At 36.1% G+C, this 14,932-nt stretch overlaps 2 protein-coding genes across 2 annotated transcripts; both read right to left on the reverse strand.

Annotated features, from left to right (window-relative positions):
* Positions 1 to 3,973: 3,973 nt before the first annotated feature.
* On the reverse strand, positions 3,974 to 10,235 carry ana1 (anastral spindle 1). The gene is made up of 5 exons (XM_081985246.1): positions 9,842 to 10,235; positions 8,190 to 8,881; positions 7,578 to 7,915; positions 7,105 to 7,523; positions 3,974 to 6,509 (listed from the first exon to the last, which is right to left on the reverse strand). Exons 1-5 carry the CDS (start codon positions 10,056 to 10,058, stop codon positions 4,042 to 4,044), a joined length of 4,134 nt encoding a protein of 1,377 aa, XP_081841372.1. The 5' UTR covers positions 10,059 to 10,235; the 3' UTR covers positions 3,974 to 4,041.
* Positions 10,236 to 10,421: 186 nt separating this feature from the next.
* Positions 10,422 to 13,638, reverse strand: LOC145732767 (putative ATP-dependent RNA helicase DDX23). The gene is made up of 3 exons (XM_081985256.1): positions 11,958 to 13,638; positions 10,749 to 11,312; positions 10,422 to 10,690 (listed from the first exon to the last, which is right to left on the reverse strand). Exons 1-3 carry the CDS (start codon positions 13,516 to 13,518, stop codon positions 10,473 to 10,475), a joined length of 2,343 nt encoding a protein of 780 aa, XP_081841382.1. The 5' UTR covers positions 13,519 to 13,638; the 3' UTR covers positions 10,422 to 10,472.
* Between the last annotated feature and the right edge of the window lie 1,294 nt (positions 13,639 to 14,932).

The raw sequence follows: 14,932 nt of genomic DNA on the forward strand, positions 1-14,932 counted from the left end.
GGTGGGCGCGTCCCGGTGCCTGCGTGTCAAGAGTTGGCCACATTTGATGGTGAGGTGCAGAACCATTTCATTTTCAAACCGCCATTTAAGATCGAGATGCTTCCCGTCCAATACCAAAAGCAGGCGGATTGGCTGATGAACAACCATCATTATATCCAGTGGGATGAAGGATTCACCCCACTGCACCATCTGCCGGCGATTATCAAAAGAGTTACGAGGGAGGCCGATGTTATATGTGTTAAAGGTTTAGAAAAGTTGGAATTTTTAAAACCTTATTGCTTCCCCACACCTGTTAGGGAAATATGTGTACCGATAAATATCAAGTCCCAACAAGTTAGGTGTGGGTCTCACAAAAAATCGCCCGCTGTATGTGCTCTAGCTAACACTATTTTTTTATACAATAATATATATGAATCCTATACTTAATAAACATTACTTATTATATAATACAAACACTTTTTTGCTTTTAAATCGTCGATTTTTGGTTGCTAAGTTCTGTTGTTTCACACGCTATGTACTTATCTTTGAAATGTTTTAATCAGTTTGTAAACATATAAATAGAGTGCAATGTTAATTACATTTCCCATTCGTTCTAGTAACATGGCTTTGTTACATCCAACTTTTTTAATTCTCACTGCAATAATCAACAATGTCCTATACGTGTATCAACCTGAAAAGAATCCTGATGTATACGTGTGTTTCGATAAGATGAATGACAGCTGGCCTGATAGATGGGTGAAGATGAGCAAAAATGACTTAATTGTGTCAGCAACAGTGCCACTTAACGCCACCAACTATAAGCTGAGGCTTTGGTACCCAAATCGAACACACGGCGATAGCGGCTGGCGAAACCTGACACAACTAGTTGCGACAAGTGATTGTGGTGGTGGTGGTGAAGCGTGTTTGTGGATTGATATATTTTGGTGCACCATAACAATTACCTTATCTATATTGTTATTGGCGGCTGCAGTTTCTGTACAACATATGCGAGGTAGAAAATAAAACGAATGTGTTTTTATACTTTTTTGGTTCTTTATTTTTCCACACAAAAACTCTCTTTCTCTTACAGCAGCAGCAACATTGTTTTTTCCTTACAGAAAAAAAAAAACGCTCTTATAACTATTGAACATTATTTTTTATTTTATACCTAGTGTCCCCATGGAAGGGTATTGTAACAGTCATTCAATAAAAACCTTTTATCGTCACATGAATTTAATGCTAACTTAATTTCATTACAACTAAATATATTATGCTTAATTGATTGGATAGTTATTTGTTTAACAATTTTATTTTCACCAAATTTTAAACATTTTACATAGTCATCAAAAGTGATTTTATTTTTTACAATTTGATATTTAATACCTTTTAATTTTTTAACACATTTTGTATTGTCAAGTTTATATGAATACATTTTAGATCGTAAACCTACGAAATGAGTAATAATTCGTCCAGCAGTTTCATCTTTCATAAGACCTAAAACTTTCTTGTTAGCTTGAGGAATCCCATAGATGTTGTCTTTTGGGTAATCGCTAGTATCGAAATATTGCAAATCAGTTTTGATGATTTCCGCATAGGCGTTATCACATGTAATTTCATATACAGTGCGTTTTTTTTAACGCGCAACATAGGATTTCACGTGTTAAATTTTTAAGCACATGTCAGACCATGTTATTTTGAAACTACATGTATAAAACTTGACGGGAGGCTGTTTCGTACCCTGAAGCTTAAGTAAGTTTACCAATTCGGCCTAAAAAGTGATTAAAAACTTGCAAAAAATCATCTTTTTTCGAAAAGATTTTATCTTTCCATACTCCCTGTATGTATTATAGGTGCTTGTTGTTTTTGATACTGGCACGGCAGGTAGCAGGTAAAATTTGACGTAGAAAGTAAAACAGGATGATCAAAATGCCAATATTAACTTTATATCAAGAAAGTTTATAAATTAATTGTTCAAAGTGACCTCCGTATGAAGCCAAACAGTATCCCAAACAATCATAAAATGCCCTTTTGACGTTCAAAAGATGTCGGGTCGTAATGCAGTCAAATATGTCACTCTACCTGCTACCTGCCCTGCCAGTACCAAAAACAACAAAGAACAACAATGCATACAGGGAGTATGAAACGATAAAATCTTTTCGAAAAAAAAATGATTTTTTGCCAGTTTTTAATTACTTTTTAGACCAAATTGGTAAACTTACTCAAGCTTCAGGGTACTAAAAACACAGCCGTCAAGTTTTAGACCTGTAGTTCCAAAATAACATGGTCTAACAGGGGCTTAAAAATTTAACATGTAAAATCCTATGTTGCGCGTTAAAAAAAACGCACTGTATAAAACTGTCAGTGTCGATATACATTAATTTAAGATTATTCTGAGGCACTTTGTAAAGCATGTAGCTATAATGAAAATCATACATGATGGTTTTGGAAAGATCTAATATGGTCATACCTACATAAAGTGGTTTGTTAAAAACAAGTTTAGTTTTTTTCATCTCAATAGCCACTAAATTTTCAGTAAATTTTACAACACTATCAAAATTTGGGCTGGAAATCAGATTTTTAGCTCCATACCTGCCATACCAGCGGTTAACTAATTTGACAATCCTGTGTTTTCTAATATTTTCCATTGTTTTACCAAAAACTGCGTTATTCATCAGTTTAAAAAGATTTTTTGCGAAACCAGTTGTGGCTTCGGTTCGTAATTTGGTGTTTAAATCAATATATGGTTTTAACCAAGGAGATTGACTAAATTTTAAAATACGATGAATTTTTTTCAGTTGAATTCCATGATTCAACGCTTGTTTTAAATTTTTGTAATGAATGACATATTTTTCTTTCTTATAAAAAGTAGTTAAAAGTTTCAAAAAACAACAATTATGTATTGATAGTAGGCCCGATAGGACATTAACAAACCCCATATTTGTTGTTTTTAAATATATTTTGTGGGTAGATACATGAAAAATAAGCGTACATCAACAACAATTATGTGTCAATGGTGGGAAAAGTGCAGCACCAAATATGGGCTGATAGGACATTAACAAAAAGCATAATTTGTTGTTTTTGAATATATTTGCAACCAAATACCTAATTACTTGAAAAATAAGCGTAAAAATTACTACGTAGTGACCCTGGTCAGACCATGTATGAAATTAAAAATCACTTTTTGATCATTTTTCAGTAGGTGTCCGACTGTTGACCTAAAAAGTTGAGCTCTCTCTCTGAAAAAAATGAAAGTGTTTGCTGTTGATATTCAAGGTTTTACCTTAAACGGGGTGCAAGGTTCAGAATTTATTGCTAAAGAAGTTACCATTTCAAATGGGTCGCAAGTTAACCATTACCTGTTTGAATCGCCAATGACGTACGCATCCTTATCTGCTGCTAATAAGAAAATAGTCAGTCGGGCAACATTTAATTACCATGGACTTCAATTTGCGCGTGGTAATATTAATTATAACCGAATAAATGATATAATTAAACGAGCGCTGTACGGTTGTGACGCCGTTTACGTTAAAAGTGTTGCAAATAAAGATTTCTTAGAAAAAGTTCTCAATGGTTTAGATATTAGCCCAAGTATTATTGATATGTCATTGGATTGGTCCGCACCGCCAACTCAACCGAGTTACCCAAAATGCATGGACCTTCACCGAACCTGTTTTGACAAGTGACACGCAGGCACCGGGACGCGCCCACCAAAATGACAAGTGACAGGTGGGGTGACGTATGACAAGTGACAGGGGGCCCCACGTCACGAGGGGGCCCCCACGGGGCGCGGGGCTACGGGGCTACGGGGGCAACACGCTACGCCTCGCGCCTTCACCATTTCATCAAAATGAGGCAGAATCCCCCTTGCTATACTACTGTTTATATAATTTTTAATTAATTTCCAGTATTTTGTGTGTTCCTTTCAGTTTGGTATTGATACATCTTCACTGTGATACAATGGACTTACTTTACAATTAATAAAAAGTCAATAACCTACTCCACAATAAATCTTTATTTAAAAAAAGCACAATCTCACATTGTTCAATAACATAAATAAAACCATCAGTCTACTGAACTTTTGCTAGATGAAGAATCATCTTCACCAGCTAAACTTTTAAAAGTCCGCTTCGTCATAACGTCTCCTGAACTATTCCGCACTGAGGAAATATCAGAAACACCGGTAAACAATTGATGCTGGTCGTCCTTGGACTTGTCCGCGCTACTTTTACCCGACATAACCGGTGTGGAAGTCCTCTGTTTTGATTTGTCTGCACTGGACGTGACTTGGATCGCTGAAATTTCCGAGCATTCTCGTACAAAACTTGCCGGACTGGCGTCCGATTTGTTTAGGCTGCTCGATGATATTCTGGACATCATTTGCTTGCGCAGGAACTCTTTGAGACTCACTTCACTAGCACTGGTCGATTTGCGAGCGCTATCTCTTTTCTTGCTAGTGCTCAGATCCGCAGAACTGGAACTTGAAGTCAAAGCCAGAGCTTCTTGTGTTTTATGTAAAGTGGGAATGGCCCAGTCCATTCCGATGCTTTTCAACATGGCTTCGATACTTTTTAGGTCACTGCTTGAGTTGGAAGAGGATGACTTGCTCCAAGATGAGTTGATGTTGGTGCAATTGCTCTCGGTGCAGGTCAGAGATTTACTGGAAGCTTGAGATTCTTCGGGAATTTGTGATGTTTTTTCTGGACTCTTCATGGTTTGAGTTTTTGAAGTGTTTGGACTGATTTTTGTAGAAAGCTGGCTATCAGCTTCCACTATAGTAGAGAGTTCGTGTGGGATTAAAGAAATATCCCCGTTGTATTTTTTAGCCGTGGACAACCCTTTGGAAGGTGGTGGACGTTTTTTGACAGATTCATTCAAAGGTGCTCCCTCTGGTTCAGGCTCTAGAATTGGAAGTTTTGGAATGTCAACTAAAAACTTTACAAACGGACGCCCGTTTTCTTCTTCAGGTTGGTTGTCATCACGCATTAACTTCTGCAAACGCTCTAAAAATTGTTGGTCCGGTTGTTCAGGGGATTGCACTTCTTTCTCTCTAAACTTCTTCAATTTCTCTGCTAAGCTCATATCAATCTCCAGTAAACGCTTATTGAGTTCTTCTTCATCCATACTGGCTGTGGAGTTAGATTTGGCTCCTGGAGGAGGGAAATCAAAGTATTTGGTGGACGTGTTGTCTTTATCGTCACTGAAATTGGGACTAACTAACGGAGCATCAGCTAAAGGTGGACTCTGCATCATTCTCAATTTTTCTTGCCTTAACTGTTCAATCATGGCAGCCAAATTGGCTATCCGTTTCGTGCAAGAATCAGTCACATCTGCATACTGGGACAATAAATCACTAGTGACTTTTTCAGTTTCTTGTTGCTTTGAAGATGACCCTGAAGTATCCACAGAAGTATTAGGAGGGGCTGGAGTGCCTGAAGATGTCAAATCTTTACTAGTATAAGAACTGATCACTCTTAAAGCGTCTTGTAGGGCCCCCAAAGGGTTGTTAGACTCAATTTCTATGATACTTTCACTTGGAGTAGGGACGTCACTGGAAGATACTCCCAAATCGTCTACGCTTTTCTTTGACATGCTCAATAAACGCCTCATGTAGTTTATTAAATTTGGGTCCTGTTTTCTAGTGTAAAAGCTGGCGGTAGTGTCTGACGTAGTTTGTAGTTTTGTGTAGTCTGGAGGGCTTAAATATGAAGTGCTGGATGTGGAATTTTTGCTTAGTTGCTCCCTCCAAGACTCTTGCCTTGTACGTGGTTGAGTTTTTTTAACCTCCTTACTTCTCTTAGTTGCTGGTGGTGGTATGTTTTCTTTTTTCTTTGACTCTGAAGGTTTTTTAGAGGCTTCTTTCGGGCTAGTCGCTGCATCTTTTGTTTTAGGAGCTTTTTCAGCAATTTTTGTTGGTTTGGGTAAAACTTCAACTTTGGGGGATTTGTCCTCCTCTCCGAGTTTAATAAAAATTTTACAAATCTCTTCTGAAGATTGTCCGTTGCGACAATCACAAGGAGCATGCAATTTTTTACAAATTTTTGCTTCCTCTTTTGGAGGTTCCGACTCTGAAGGTGTGGATGACGATTGCTCTTTTGTAGCCTTTGGAGTAGTTTGCGTGCTTGTGTTCTGTAGAACAAGCACTTTCTGGGGAGGCTTCTTAATCTTTTTCTTTTTCGGTTTACCCGACTTTTTTGAGATACTTTCCTGTGAAGTATTGCTAGTGTCGCTTTCCTCCATTCTGCGTTTTTGCTCTGCGATTTTTTTAGGTTTTTGATCATTATCAAACGAAGTGAGATCTCCCAGCAAGGCGTCAATACTGTCATCTCTAGGCAGCGCTTTTATTTCATTGATTAGTTGTTCTTTTTGTAGCTTAAGACTTTTCAGCAATTGCTTCAGTTTAGCTTTACGATCTTCCGGTTTTTGTACTGTAAAAGCTTTAATGATCTCTTGCACTTCTTCTGCTGTAAACATAGTTTTAGGACGGGTGTCCGTGTCCCATTTACCCAAGTTTACAGATCTAGGGTCGTCTCCTGCGTTTTAGAAATTAAATAAAAATATATAATGTAACAAATAAATCGTTGATGTTATAGTGTTTTTAAAACTACCAGTAAAAAATACATAAATCATACCCAACAAACATTTTTGACTATATTTACTTAAATTCGACTTTAGGAACTTTTATAAATTTGAGTAAAAGTTGGTCTGTTTAGCAATATAAACAAAGTCCAATTTAAATATTTTTTTACCAGATGTTTACAAAATTTAAACTCTTCATAATATGACAAGGTCAAAAAAATGGTTTTTATTAGTAAAAAGGTAGGTATAATAATAACATAACATACAGAAGATGTTCATAAATTGATGCACTACTACATTTTTCCCAAAAAAATTGAGATTTTCTTTCTTTGGTTACTCCTGGGAAAAATATTTACCAGGGGAATAACTATTGGTAGGTTATTGATAGAAAATCTTTTTAAAGTAAAAAAGTTGCGCTTTTCTACTGTTTTAAGTAAAATCTCCTAGTAAGTATAGTAAATTTGCTTTGAAGTGTTTGTTAGATAAACTCTTAAAATACCCCAAATTAAAGCACAATAACTGTAAAAAAGCAGTATAAAAATGACTCACCATCAATGATCTCAAAAGGTTGGTTAGACTTCTGTGGCACCGGTTTCGTCTTGGGTAAAGTCACTATTTTAGGTTTCAACTCCGGTACAGCTTGCAAATAAATATTTTCAAGCTTGTTCTGTCTTTCTCTCTCCCTTTCCTTCAACCGCTCCTCCGACATATGATATTCAGGCCGATCGCTCCCAATCCGAGAAATGTGCTCCTTTTTTTGCAACATTGGCAGTTTCTTCATCAATTCTTCGTAATCGCGACGAACTCGTTCTTTTTCCAAAGCTTTTTTGCCTCGTTCCTGAGCTTCTCGATCTCGCTGTCTCATTTTTTCCATTCGTTCTCTTTCGGAAGTTAAGTTGGGTAGCACTTCGATACTCTCGTGATCAATTCGTTCAACTTGTGACGTGGATGGCTGTTCGCTAACATACCTAGTTTATTACACTCATACAATCAATGAAAACCTATAAGACTCAATGTTATACCTGTTAGAGAAATCATAATGCTTGACTTTGGCTTCGCTGGTAGGTTTACTTGAAGCGGTGTCCACACTTTTAAGTTTAATGGGAGATTTAGTGGGAACTGCTGCAGATGAATCGCCAGTCAATCTAGTCTGGTTACCGGATAAATCGCATTTACAAGTTTTATTCTTTGCTATTGACTCAGTTTGAACGGCTGTTGATTTAATGTAGCTTTTTGGTTTGCAAGGACAAGAAGCGCGTTTTTTGGTACAAACGCAACCGTCACTGCTAAGCTCTAAAGGATCTCGAACTTTCTGCACAAAGTGAGTGTCCGATTGGGGGAGAACAGGCGCATCAAATACCTATAAAACACTATGCTTTAAATAAAAAGAAATGAAATTCCAAAGCAATTCGAATTAAAGGAAGAATTAGAAAAATTACAGGAAGTTGTGTAGGGAAGGGATATGAAGTACATATCTAGTGAAATGTACTGCTTTAGCTAATGCTAATTTTTAATTGATTATCATATTTTCCCATTATTTTTACATGGAAAATGTGTAGTAATTAAAACTTACCAAGTCAGGCACTTCAAACACATGTTCAAATAAAACAATAAAATCAAACTTCTATACTTACTTTTGGTTGCAAACAATCTTCAGCAGAATCACAGTAATCCGGTTCTGCAGCTTTAAAACGTCTCTGTCTAATCCTGTCTGATATTCGCGTATCCATTTCTCTTGATCTAGAAGTTTGAAAGTCTTTAGGTCGCCCGAACGTCCCCTTTGCACTATTGCGCTTTTCTTCAAGCTTATCAGCCTCCTCAGAGCTTTCCGAACATTCGCAAAACCCTTCACTATCATCAGCGTTTTTGTCTTCTTCCGGAATGCTTGGAAGTTGCTTGGAAGAATCTGAACTGGAAGTGGATGCTTCACTAAAATCCGAATCGTTGGGAATGCTGATGTTTATGTCAGTTTTGTTCTTTTTCGGTTTTGTGTACACTTTCTTTTTTGTGGGACTTTTCCGTTTCATTGTGGACACCATTGCAGCTCGAGTGTTTTCGATGTCGCGCACCAATTTTTTATGTTGGATTGGTAAGGCTTTTTTAAAGCTTTTCTCGTTTTTTTCGATTTGTAGCTTAGTTTCTGCTATTCTGCCGCGATCTTTTGCTAGTTGTTCGTTATACTGGCGTTCTCGATCTAGTTCGTCACTTTCATCAGCTAGATTTTCCGCTTCTTTATGACCGATTCCTATTTCATCTAGTGCATCAAGATACTGATTGTGAATTTCAAGTAGTTTTCTATTTTGCCAGTTTTTTAACTTTTCTTTACCTTTAACAGAAAAATGTATGTTTTAGCACTAATAGCAGTTTCTAAAGGTCTGATTTAATAAAGAATAATTTTAGTAAATCAAGCTAAATCAAACAATGGGACCCTCAATATCAGACCCTCTGTTTTCAAATTAAATAACTGTAAAATTCAATAACTAGTAACCAAAATTTTTCAGAAAGGTTTTCTGTGTACCAAACATTTATCACACCTATAACTTGTGTCTAACTTTTGCAATCAATTATAATTGAAACTAAAAGTTTAATTAAAAGAAACTATACAATTTACACATGTAGTTTAGAAAGTATTTTAGAAACCATTTCAGAAATATTACTTGTATTTCAGAAATATTTATATTAACAGTTAGTTACAGGTAATTGTGGTGTCATGGTTACAAACTTATTAAAACTATTGTAGTTTCAAAATATCTAAATAAACTAATTAAAAAAAATGTTCTTAACATAATACCACTCCTACAAAAGTAACAAACATTTCATAGCTGGCAAAGTGAACTTCTTCTGTCTTTTTTAATTGGAAAATTTGGGCACTTTAGTAGGTATATTATGTCTATTAATATATGATTCTTTCTTGTTACTGTGAAATTGTGTCTAATAAATTTGACCACATATCAACTGAGCTGTCTATAGGACAGATTACAAGAACATAATGTCCAATAAGAGTCTTATCTTAATAGAGTGAAAAGGTGCAAACCTTTGCTTTTAATTTTCTTAATAATAAACTGTTACACAGTGAAATAAACAGAGTTAACAAAGGATTAAGCAAAAAACATTCAAGAGGCTTTTAAACTTAACAAAATAAAAAGAAAGCTACATATCATTAATACAATGCCAAAACCACAAATGTGCTATGTTAAACAATAGCAGCATATTCCTGGTTTTGGCATTATAACAACAATATGTATAAGACAACCTTAATTGTCTACAGAAAATTTAAAATACGTACCATCTTTCTCAATTTGTCCCAGTTGCCTTTTCTTTTCCTGTTGCACCTTGTTACGTACATTTTCTGCTAGCTCTTTGGACTGTTGTCGAACCTGTTCTAACCTTAACAATCTGCGTTTATCGAATTCTTTTTTGGCGGCTTGGGGGTCGGTGGTGGTTATCATTTTGCCCCTTTTAATACTAACCGGGTTACCTGACACTGTTACGTTTATAGACATCTTTTAGGGGCCCCCTGAGTATTCAGGGTTTACTGGACGGATATAATGATATGGAGGTTATGGGGTACTAAACTTATCAAATTCAGTACCCTTTTAATTTATATTTTAAGACTTTGGGAACGTAAAATTCAGTCCAAAGTAGGGTGTATGTATAAAAAAATATTAAATTAATACATTTTTTCAAATTCGTTTTTGTTTATATATGGGATATTTCAAGTTTGGTGACATGACATTTTGACAGATGACCGTCAGCCATTTTAATATTTTTATGTGCTGGCAGCGCCACTCTATCTAAAGAACTATTCTTGGCCACAAAGTGCAATTTTTAATAACCTCTAATCGTTCAATATTTAAATTCAAACATTACAGTTACGAATATTTTATTCAAGCTTAATTACATTTTTTTAACCAAATTCAGACAAAAATCATTTCATCCCGTCGCCTCTTGGGCTGATTGGGTTTATTCTGACACTCTGAATGGTTCATAAGCTCCGGTGGACATGTGGATACCGGAGATGAAAGCAACATTTGCTTAAGATCGTAGAACAAAGCCGAATCGTCGTTAGTGCAAAAACTAACAGCAATACCAGTTTTGCCTGCACGACCAGTACGACCGATACGATGTGTGTAATCTGAAACAAAGTGAAATAACATAATTAACTTGAAAATGTGTAAACTTTACTAGAATACCTTCAATGGTCTTAGCCATGTCATAATTAATAACCATAGACACGTCCTTAATGTCAATACCTCTCCCAGCTACATCAGTGGCCACCAACATATCTTTGGCTCCAGATTTCAAACTAGCCAAAGCATACTCTCTCTGTTCTTGACCTTTACCACCGTGCAACGTACAGGCGTTGTATCCAAGTTTTTCCAAACCTTTAGCCAGCACGTCCGCACCTTTCTTTTGGTTTACGAAAATAATAATAGGAGGATCAACTCCTTTCGATAAGTATTCCATGAGTTTGCGTCTTTTGTCGTTTTCGCCCACGATATGTACGATTTGTTCCACTCTCTCTGTCGGTTTACCAATGGATCCAATATAGACTACGGCTGGTCGTCTAAGATAATTTCTTGCCAAACGCTCCACAGCTGGAGGCATGGTTGCCGTAAACATGACAGTTTGACGATACTTCTTTTTACTGTTGTAGTTTGCCAGGAGGATTTTGCTGTCTTCAGCTTCTTCAGTGTCTGGTTTTAGGTTAGATACCGGCATGTACTCCAAGATTTTTTGTACATCAGGTTCGAAACCTATATAAATATAAAATTAAAGTAAATAAAGTCAGTAACAGTAATTAACACAAATTTAAATGTTTTACTACAGAAATTACCAAGGAGTAAGGCAGCTGAAGTAATAGATGCACAAATACAATGTAAATATTTGTCTACTAATTAACTTTGAATGTAAAATATTAAAACCGTTGGCGCGGCAAACAGAGTGCGGAGCTTTATAATTATACCTACCTGTATTTAAATTTAATGTTAAGGATTTTCTGTAAAAAAAGTGAAAAGGTCATTGTAATTCAAATTTTGATGGGTAACTTAACACCTCTTTCCCATAAAATTTATGTTTGGTCTACTGTTTCCTATAATTTCCTACAAAATTGTATTGAACATTTTTTTTTTTTAGATAAGTATTGTTGTCATCCAGTTGATATACTGGGATGAAATTTTTGTTCTTTGGTTATCAAGCCCTATAAAGTAAAGTAATATTTCCGTAACAGCAGATAATATCTAATAAAACTAGTCATACTTTTTTAAAATCCATTAAGTTTCCAAGTAATAAGGGCAATATGAAGAAATCCCTTGTAATTCTTGATTTTTTAGAATAAAGGTAGGTGGTTCACACCTACTACCATTGCAGACAAATCAGAAAAGCATTTAAATCAAACTTACCTAAATCAATCATTCTGTCAGCTTCATCCAAAACAATATAAGTACATTGGTTCAAAACCAAGTATCGATTTTCCAATACGTCGATAAGACGACCAGGCGTGGCAATAACGATTTCGCAACCCATTCTCAATCTAAAACCTTGCTCCTCCCTACTCAAACCTCCTACAACCACCACAGTTCTAATGCCTAAAGGTTGTCCAAATTTGACGGTTTCTTCTTCAATTTGCTGGGCCAATTCACGAGTCGGGGCTAAAATTATTGCGTAAGGACCCTGATCGGCTACTTCGTTACGTTCGATTTTTGGTAAAGATTGAATCCAGGATAATAATGGAATCAGGAAAGCTAGAGTTTTTCCTGAACCAGTTTCGGCCACACCTATAATATCTCTGTTCTGCATTCCAATGGGAATAGCTTGCCTTTGAATGGGAGTGGGGTCCTTGTAGCCAATTTTCTCAATAATTTCCAACAGGTCTTTGTGGATGCCTGATTCTTTCCATGTGCGTATTGGTTCAGGAATTTTGCCACCTTTAATGGTGATGTTGTAATCTTCACGGAAAATACGCCAATCTCGCTCAGTCATTTCTTCTTTTTCTTTTTCGGACCAGTGCCGGTCGTCCCACAGCTGTTTTTCTTCCCTTCTTTTCACTTTTTTTAGTCTGACTTTTTCCTGAGCTTTTTCAGCCTCAGTTCTGCGTTTTTCAAGCAGTTCTCCATAGAATTTGCTTTGATCTCTTTTTTGGGCTTTTATATCAATGCCAGCCAAATTGCCTCTACCAAAAAATTGAACTTGATGCTTTTCCTTGTATAAAGAATTATAATCTTGTGAAGTGTCTTCACCAGCATCCCAATCAAACACAAATTTACGATCATTCAATCTTCTTACCCTGCGTTTCTTCTTTATTAGACCTAGGTAACGTTCTTTAATCGCGTCTTGTTCTTTTTCCTTATCTTTGTCTTTTTGTTTTTCTTCCTCGCGCTCGCGATCTCTTGCTCTTCTGTCTCTGTCTTTATCATCCTTCTTGTCTTCCTGACGACTGACTTGAAGACTTTGGATGATTTTTCGTTCCTCTTCTTGTAGTTTACGTTGTTTGTCCACTTCTTCCTGGCGACGTTTCAATGCTTCAGCGGCACGTTGTTCTTTGGTTAGGAAAACTGGCTTACTTTTTGCAGCCTCCTCAGCTTTCTTTTTAGCCAACAACTCTTCTAAAGATAAAGGCTCTTTTTTGTGTGGTACTTCCGGCTTTACGTCAGGTTTTGCATCAGCTTTCACATCCTGTTCTTCAGGCGGTGGGGTTTTCTTTGAATCCTTCTGTTTCCTATCCTTTTCATCATTTCGGTCTCTATCTCGGTCAGTTCTGTGCTTATCCTTGTCAAATTTATCATCCCTTCTATCGAATCTATCGTCTCGCCGATCCTGTCGGTCGTATCTTTCCCGGGATCGTGATCTGTGTCTTTTGTGGGTTCTATCTTTGCTTTTAGAACGAGAACGTTTGGCTCTTTTATCGCGGTCTTTATCGGTACGTTCCTTGCTACGTGACCGTCTTTTTTTGTCATTAGCCATGGGGAAAGTTTTTACACACACTCAAGCACGGGAACTGTACAATATAAGAAAATATTTCTAATATTTTGTTTGTTTTATGTTGATTAACAAGCTCACTTAACCTCAACTTTGTGTGTGTAAACGTCGTTGCGTCAATAATGTCGAGTGTCAAGTGTAAAGCGCGTTCCGTTTGTAAGTTAGCGTTCTTTTAGGTACGTTCGAGATTTGATTTTGCACATTTTCTTGCAAATGAGTGTTAGGTTGACAATTTCAAAACTTTAAACTACTACGTTAGTTGAATGAAAGAAATTGCATTTTTTTCCTTAATTGCGGAAAGTATTTTTCAAATATCCAGCAAACTGAGCCTTAAAAATAAATTTATACTAAAACAATTTCTTTCGTATGGACACCTTATATTACACATGTGAAAAAATATTGAATGATCTAAAAATAAGACCCGCGCTTTTTCTGCGTGTTAACGCTCAAAGTGTCCATCATCCATAAATAATTCCCTTTGTCGGCGAATATCTAAACTCACCGCACGTTTTTTAATCCGATTTAAGCCGTAATTTGCTCTGGAATACACCTGAGTATATTGAAACTTTTCATTTGACGAACTATAGGAGTTTGCCACCATTTTCAAAATCTATGGATATCTATAGATATGACAACCGCGCATCTTTATTAGGGCCTCTCTGTTGGTACTGTGGTGTCAGACAAAGATGAGACTATTGTATGAATAGAGATCTGTTGAGTTTTGAGCTCTATATTTAAGAAAATTCAGAAGGTTGATATTGTATTTATAGGGACTCACAAATCTTGTCTTAGTTTTCGGAAAAGCACAAAATGTCCCTCTCAGGTTTTCGTAGAAAATTAATTTTTCTAAAATTGTTGTTTTTTTACATTTTCCTGAATTTTGTCACGTGACCGAGTTACAAGGGATTTCCGTAAGTAGACGTTTAAACACTTTGCGCTTAATTCTCATTTCTAAGTAAATATCTCTTTTCTGAAGCCCTTAAGGACAAAATGTCTTTCTAAGGTTTTAGTAGAAAATTAAACTAGCTACAATGTTTTTCTTTAGACTTTTCCTTAACTCTGTCAAGGAAAAGAAAATACAGAAAGTTGAAATTGTTTCTCAGGGACTCACAGTAATTGATACTTGAATGTAATAAATATAATTCAAGGCACGAAAAACTTAATTAGAACAACACTTAAAAACAAAGTAGTTATATAATTTACTCTGAAAGTAATTTGTGATTGACTTCAACTATTGAAAAAACTGTAACATCAATAATTACCATGCATTAGCAGCTACTTTGATTTTGAAAAGTAATTCAACTGTAGTAGTTCAATTACTTGAATTACATTTTTCAATATTAAAGTAGTCTCACTATCGAAATATTCCTGTAGCATTTACTTATTGCGTGGCAGAGGA

The sequence above is a fragment of the Ips typographus genome, linkage group LG8 (assembly GCF_016097725.1).
Source record: "Ips typographus isolate SLU linkage group LG8, UJ_Ityp_2.0, whole genome shotgun sequence".
Classification (NCBI taxonomy): domain Eukaryota; kingdom Metazoa; phylum Arthropoda; class Insecta; order Coleoptera; family Curculionidae; genus Ips; species Ips typographus.

What these genes read in the sequence shown, in the direction of transcription:
- ana1 (XM_081985246.1), bottom strand. Translation starts at nt 10,058, where the DNA reads ATGTCTATAAACGTAACAGTGTCAGGTAACCCGGTTAGTATTAAAAGG. An exon ending in CATTATGATTTCTCTAACAG is followed by an intron (nt 7,524 to 7,577) that starts GTATAACATTGA and finishes GTAATAAACTAG; the next exon opens with GTATGTTAGCGAACAGCCAT. An exon ending in ACCTTTTGAGATCATTGATG is followed by an intron (nt 6,510 to 7,104) that starts GTGAGTCATTTT and finishes TCTAAAACGCAG; the next exon opens with GAGACGACCCTAGATCTGTA.
- LOC145732767 (XM_081985256.1), bottom strand. Translation starts at nt 13,518, where the DNA reads ATGGCTAATGACAAAAAAAGACGGTCACGTAGCAAGGAACGTACCGAT. An exon ending in TGACAGAATGATTGATTTAG is followed by an intron (nt 11,313 to 11,957) that starts GTAAGTTTGATT and finishes ATATTTATATAG; the next exon opens with GTTTCGAACCTGATGTACAA. An exon ending in CATGGCTAAGACCATTGAAG is followed by an intron (nt 10,691 to 10,748) that starts GTATTCTAGTAA and finishes ACTTTGTTTCAG; the next exon opens with ATTACACACATCGTATCGGT.